Genomic DNA, 6562 nt, shown 5'->3' with positions numbered 1-6562 from the left:
CATTTTGATGCTAAAACATCACTACTTCGATAAATAATGCACTTACCCTTTAATATTCTTTAATGGTCTCTAAATGTTAAATATGTTGTTGTTTAATAAAATTGTATAATGAAATACATAAGAAACACTCATGGGTAATAATGCACTTTAATGGTCTTTTAATGTTTAATGTTAATATGTTGTTTAATAAAATGAATTCCTCCTCCTGCACCCCCTTTTTCCCATTTTCCGTTTCCGTTTCCGCCGGAAGCCCCTCCCTGTTAGCCACCTTTAGCTTTTAGCTGTATAACCGGGACGACCGGGAGGAATAACCGGGGAAAACAGCGGAGAAAAACACGAAGAAGAGGAGGGAATGAGCCCGGAGGAGGACGGACGAGGCCCGCGGTGACCCAGACAGAGAGTCCGCCTCACGGGGAGTTTACTGGGACTGAAAGCGTAGAAGAAGAAGAAGAAGAAGGAGAAGAAGAAGAAGAAGAAGAAAAACATAGAAGCTCCTTCCCGACTCTTCCCACCGCTCCTCCTCCGTCTTTCTCTTTATTTACCGGAGGAACGAGCTCACAAAACGTGCAGAAGTGTGTCCGTTTGTTTACTTGTTTGTTATCAGTTTGTTTACTTGTTTTTAATAAAAGTTAAACAGCCGTTAGTGTGTTTTAGCTTCAGTGTTCCTCACAGACAACTTCAGAGCTGCCGCCGATCCTTGTTAGCATGCTAGCTTCATTTCCCATTCGTTTCTATGAGAAGCTAGCGGCTAGTGTTAGCCTAGCTTCACTTTTACACCAGAGCTGATCGAATTTTTATAGATTTGGAGACGTTGACGAGCTTTTGGTGTCATTTCGGGTTAAAGAAGGTTTGAGAGCAGTCGGGGAGGAAGTGTGAGAAGTTCAGATAAGTTTATAAAGAGTTTCTGAATTAAAGATGAAGGTTGTTTTGATAGTCACAGGAGTTTGGAGACTTTCATGGTGACAGACTTTCTCCTTTTAATGTAGAAACAAATAAACATGCAGGATATTTGAAGGTTTCAAATAATATAAGAAGTGATTTTGTGTAAGAATGAAGTTTAATTTTATACTTCATTCTTTTATTTTGGATTTAAAGGGTTTAAGAAATCAGTTTAAAAGTTTTTGAGATATTTGGGGAGAACAATTTGTGAAATATGTTTTAAAAAGGATGTTCAAGCAGTATTCTGAGCCTTTACTGTGGTAAAAGTACACTAAATATGAACCTGTATTACAAGTAAATAAAATACACAATGTTTCTTTAATGAAACTAAAGTATTATCAGCTACATCTACGGATATATTAACCATATCTACTCGTCTGTCTTTTGCTCTAATAATCTTTATGATTACTTCTCTCTACAGACAACCATGCGATCATTCCCCGCTCGCCCTCGCCGTTAGAGTGTGTGTGTGTGTGTGTGTGTGTGTGTGTGTGTGTGTGTGTGTGTGTGTGTGTGTGTGTGAGAGAGAGAGAGAGAGATCCAGGATGGGGTTCGGTAGGGATCTGAGGAATTCCCATGAGGGATTATTGAAGCTGCAGGACTGGGAGTTAAAGGTACACGGTTTGGTTTTTATTGGCTGTGAAGAGGAGAGAAGTGGACCACATGGACTCTTTAAGACCAGATACCATCTCAGTTACTGAGAGAAATCTGCATCTGTAAATCACTTCCTTTGGTCTTTGAGAGAAAAACCAGAAACCAGAAGGGAAAGTTTACCAAACCTGTTCAGGTACTCTGTTCTCTACCTGTTCAGGTACTCTGTTCTCTACCTGTTCAGGTACTCTGTTCTCTACCTGTTCAGGTACTCTGTTCTCTACCTGTTCAGGTACTCTGTTCTCTACCTGTTCAGGTACTCTGTTCTCTACCTGTTCAGGTACTCTGTTCTCTACCTGTTCAGGTACTCTGTTCTCTACCTGTTCAGGTACTCTGTTCACTACCTGTTCAGGTACTCTGTTCTCTACCTGTTCAGGTACTCTGTTCTCTACCTGTTCAGGTACTCTGTTCTCTACCTGTTCAGGTACTCTGTTCACTACCTGTTCAGGTACTCTGTTCACTACCTGTTCAGGTACTCTGTTCTCTACCTGTTCAGGTACTCTGTTCTCTACCTGTTCAGGTACTCTGTTCACTACCTGTTCAGGTACTCTGTTCACTACCTGTTCAGATACTCTGTTCTCTACCTGTTCAGGTACTCTGTTCTCTACCTGTTCAGGTACTCTGTTCTCTACCTGTTCAGGTACTCTGTTCACTACCTGCTCAGGTACTCTGTTCACTACCTGTTCAGGTACTCTGTTCTCTACCTGTTCAGGTACTCTGTTCTCTACCTGTTCAGGTACTCTGTTCACTACCTGCTCAGGTACTCTGTTCTCTACCTGTTCAGGTACTCTGTTCTCTACCTGTTCAGGTACTCTGTTCACTACCTGTTCAGGTACTCTGTTCTCTACCTGTTCAGGTACTCTGTTCTCTACCTGCTCAGGTACTCTGTTCTCTACCTGTTCAGGTACTCTGTTCACTACCTGTTCAGGTACTCTGTTCTCTACCTGTTCAGGTACTCTGTTCACTACCTGCTCAGGTACTCTGTTCTCTACCTGTTCAGGTACTCTGTTCTCTACCTGTTCAGGTACTCTGTTCACTACCTGTTCAGGTACTCTGTTCTCTACCTGTTCAGGTACTCTGTTCTCTACCTGTTCAGGTACTCTGTTCTCTACCTGTTCAGGTACTCTGTTCTCTACCTGTTCAGATACTCTGTTCTCTACCTGCTCAGGTACTCTGTGATAACAATGACCTTAGTTACATGTACCTGTAAGGGTGGCTGCAGTATGTACCAAAGTACGAGGACAAAGTATTTGAACGTGTACTTGTATGTCGCCCTCTAGCTGCTGGAGACGGTGAAGCGGTTCATGACTCTACGAGTGAAGAGCGATAAAGAATACGCCGCTCTGCTGCTCAGCATGACTCAGCAAACAGAAAAACAGGAAGCTGCTGATTATGTCAGCACTGTGAGCAAGGTGAGAGGACTCACCTGTCCACAAGTCTCTCTGTCAGTCCTGGTCTCTCTCTCTCTCAGAGTCCTGGTCTCTCTCTCTCTCAGAGTCCTGGTCTCTCTCTCTCTCTCTCTCTCTCTCAGAGTCCTGGTCTCTCTCTCTCTCTCTCTCTCTCTCTCTCTCAGAGTCCTGGTCTCTCAGTCTCTCTCTCTCTCTCTCTCTGAGTCCTGGTCTCTCTCTCTCTCTCTCTCTCTCTCTCTCAGAGTCCTGGTCTCTCTCTCTCTCGCTCTCTCAGAGTCCTGGTCTCTCTCTCTCTCTCAGAGTCCTGGTCTCAGTCTCTTTCTCTCTCTCAGTCCTGGTCTCAGGTGATCCGTCAGACGGAGGCCTTGGGTCGGGTCATGAGGGGTCACGCTGATGACCTGAACTCTGGTCCTCTGCACCGTTTGGCCACTTTGATCCGAGACAAGCAGCAGGTGAAGAAGAGCTACCAGAGTCTTCATCAGCAGCTGGAGAGCCACAACCACAAGGTGAGTGTTGTGAGTGCATGTGGTGAATGAAGTTGAAGTGTGAGTGTTGATGGTGAATGAAGTTGAAGTGTGAGTGTTGATGGTGAATGAAGTTGAAGTGTGAGTGTTGATGGTGAATGAAGTTGAAGTGTGAGTGTTGATGGTGAATGAAGTTGAAGTGTGAGTGTTGATGGTGAATGAAGTTGAAGTGCGAGTGTTGATGGTGAATGAAGTGTGAGTGTTGATGGTGAATGAAGTGCAAGTGTTGATGGTGAATGAAGTGCGAGTGTTGATGGTGAATGAAGTGCGAGTGTTGATGGTGAATGAAGTGTGAGTGTTGATGGTGAATGAAGTGCGAGTGTTGATGGTGAATGAAGTTGAAGTGTGAGTGTTGATGGTGAATGAAGTTGAAGTGTGAGTGTTGATGGTGAATGAAGTTGAAGTGTGAGTGTTGATGGTGAATGAAGTTGAAGTGTGAGTGTTGATGGTGAATGAAGTTGAAGTGTGCGTGTTGATGGTGAATGAAGTTGAAGTGTGAGTGTTGATGGTGAATGAATTTGAAGTGTGAGTGTTGATGGTGAATGAAGTTGAAGTGTGAGTGTTGATGGTGAATGAATTTGAAGTGTGTGTTGATGGTGAATGAAGTTGAAGTGTGCGTGTTGATGGTGAATGAAGTTGAAGTGTGAGTGTTGATGGTGAATGAATTTGAAGTGAGTGTTGATGGTGAATGAAGTTGAAGTGCGAGTGTTGATGGTGAATGAAGTGTGAGTGTTGATGGTGAATGAAGTGCAAGTGTTGATGGTGAATGAAGTGCGAGTGTTGATGGTGAATGAAGTGCGAGTGTTGATGGTGAATGAAGTGCGAGTGTTGATGGTGAATGAAGTGCGAGTGTTGATGGTGAATGAAGTGCGAGTGTTGATGGTGAATGAAGTGCGAGTGTTGATGGTGAATGAAGTGCGAGTGTTGATGGTGAATGAAGTGCGAGTGTTGATGGTGAATGAAGTGTGAGTGTTGATGGTGAATGAAGTGCGAGTGTTGATGGTGAATGAAGTTGAAGTGTGAGTGTTGATGGTGAATGAAGTTGAAGTGTGAGTGTTGATGGTGAATGAAGTTGAAGTGTGAGTGTTGATGGTGAATGAAGTTGAAGTGTGAGTGCATGTGGTGAATGAAGTGAGAGTGTTGATGGTGAATGAAGTTGAAGTGTGAGTGTTGATGGTGAATGAAGTTGAAGTGTGAGTGTTGATGGTGAATGAAGTGTGAGTGTTGATGGTGAATGAAGTGTGAGTGTTGATGGTGAATGAAGTGCGAGTGTTGATGGTGAATGAAGTGCGAGTGTTGATGGTGAATGAAGTGCGAGTGTTGATGGTGAATGAAGTGCGAGTGTTGATGGTGAATGAAGTGAGAGTGTTGATGGTGAATGAAGTGCGAGTGTTGATGGTGAATGAAGTGCGAGTGTTGATGGTGAATGAAGTGCGAGTGTTGATGGTGAATGAAGTTGAAGTGTGAGTTGATGGTGAATGAAGTGTGAGTGTTGATGGTGAATGAAGTTGAAGTGTGAGTGTTGATGGTGAATGAAGTGTGAGTGTTGATGGTGAATGAAGTGTGAGTGTTGATGGTGAATGAAGTTGAAGTGTGAGTGTTGATGGTGAATGAAGTGTGAGTGTTGATGGTGAATGAAGTTGAAGTGTGAGTGTTGATGGTGAATGAAGTGTGAGTGTTGATGGTGAATGTAGTTGAAGTGTGAGTGTTGATGGTGAATGAAGTGTGAGTGTTGATGGTGAATGTAGTTGAAGACTGACGGTGGAGACCCCGTCATTGATGATGGTTTGTTGTTGCTAGGTAACCAGGACTGACCTGGACAAGCTGAAGGCGACGTATCGTCAGCTGAGCCGCGACGCTAACAACGCTAAAGATAAATACAGAGAGGCGCTGATGAAAGGTTCCTCGTCTTTACTCTTTCAGTAAATCAAGTTTATCAAAGTTCGCTGGAATTTTCTCGGGACTTTTTAAATATTTGTGATTTGTTTCTTATGAGTGCTGGAATATACTTGTTCATTCTAAAATGTTCTAAAAATGTGTTTTTTAAAAGCTTGTTGATTTCTTTGTTTCTGAATATATTTAACACTCTGGACCCCAAAACCTGGCAGCAGTATTGAAAAGCATGTTTTCTTTAAAAAACCACCAAAACTACACCGTTTATTACAGCAGCATATATTCACGAAGTCATGATTGATAGAGAGAAACTGTGACAGGAGACAAAAACACGCCCCAAAACTGCTTTAGTGTTCAGAGAGTTAATTGTTCTTTAAAGTATTGTAATCGCTGACCCCCTCTCTCGTCCAATCACAGGCCGGGAAGCGGAGCGAGCTCGGGAGCGCTACGACAAAGCGACGATGAAGCTCCACAACCTCCACAACCAGTACGTGTTGGCGGTCTGCGGCGCTCGAACGCAGCAGGACGAACACCGACGACACGCCGCTCCGGCTCTGCTGGACGCTCTGCAGAGGATGCAGGAGGACATGACACTCGCTCTGTGAGTCACATGACCTCCTGATGACGCCGACACAGGAAGCGAGCAGCCCGTGATAATAATAACTTTATTTGTCTTTAACAACACAGTTTACAAGAAAGCAAAATCAACAAATAAAATAAAATAAATGAATAATCATAACATTTTAGTTCACAAAGTGCTTTGACAGACAAAGCAGCAAAAGCAAGACAATAAAAACAACAACAGAAGCTCAGTGAGACAGTGATACGAATGTAATAAAATAAAAATATTTCGTCAAATATAAACAGAATAAAAGGAGAAGCGATGACATCACATAGAGCCAGTCAATGAGAAGTGATTTAAAGGAGACGAGTGGTGTGATACTTGTGTATTTGTGTGTATTTACTGCAGTAAAAGTATCCTGGAGGAGTACTGTGAGATCAGCAGCCTGCTGACGGAGGAGATCGTCAAAGTTCACCAGGAGATCTCGGCGGCCGTCGAGCAGATCGACCCGCTGGCCGAGTACCAACACTTCATCGACGCCTACCGGTGAGACCGCAATACACATCGGTGGTTACCTCGGTGAC

General features: G+C 43.5%; 1 protein-coding gene across 2 annotated transcripts in view; it reads left to right on the top strand.

Annotated features, from left to right (window-relative positions):
* The first annotated feature begins 295 nt into the window (after nt 1-295).
* fer (fer (fps/fes related) tyrosine kinase) overlaps nt 296-6562 on the top strand; it is a 14445-nt gene continuing 8178 nt past the window's right edge. For both annotated transcript variants that reach the window (XM_079289178.1, XM_079289177.1), the window contains exons 1-7: nt 296-572; nt 1361-1553; nt 2871-3002; nt 3332-3505; nt 5324-5423; nt 5834-6017; nt 6387-6524. In XM_079289178.1, the coding sequence (XP_079145304.1) occupies nt 1485-1553; nt 2871-3002; nt 3332-3505; nt 5324-5423; nt 5834-6017; nt 6387-6524 (797 nt within the window). In that variant the 5' untranslated portion in view covers nt 296-572; nt 1361-1484. The remainder of the gene's footprint in view (nt 573-1360; nt 1554-2870; nt 3003-3331; nt 3506-5323; nt 5424-5833; nt 6018-6386; nt 6525-6562) is intronic.

The sequence above is a fragment of the Melanostigma gelatinosum genome, assembly GCF_949748355.1.
Source record: "Melanostigma gelatinosum genome assembly, chromosome: 18".
Classification (NCBI taxonomy): Eukaryota; Metazoa; Chordata; class Actinopteri; order Perciformes; family Zoarcidae; genus Melanostigma; species Melanostigma gelatinosum.
Note: the sequence above shows the minus strand (reverse complement) of the source record. Positions and strands in the feature narration are given on the sequence as shown.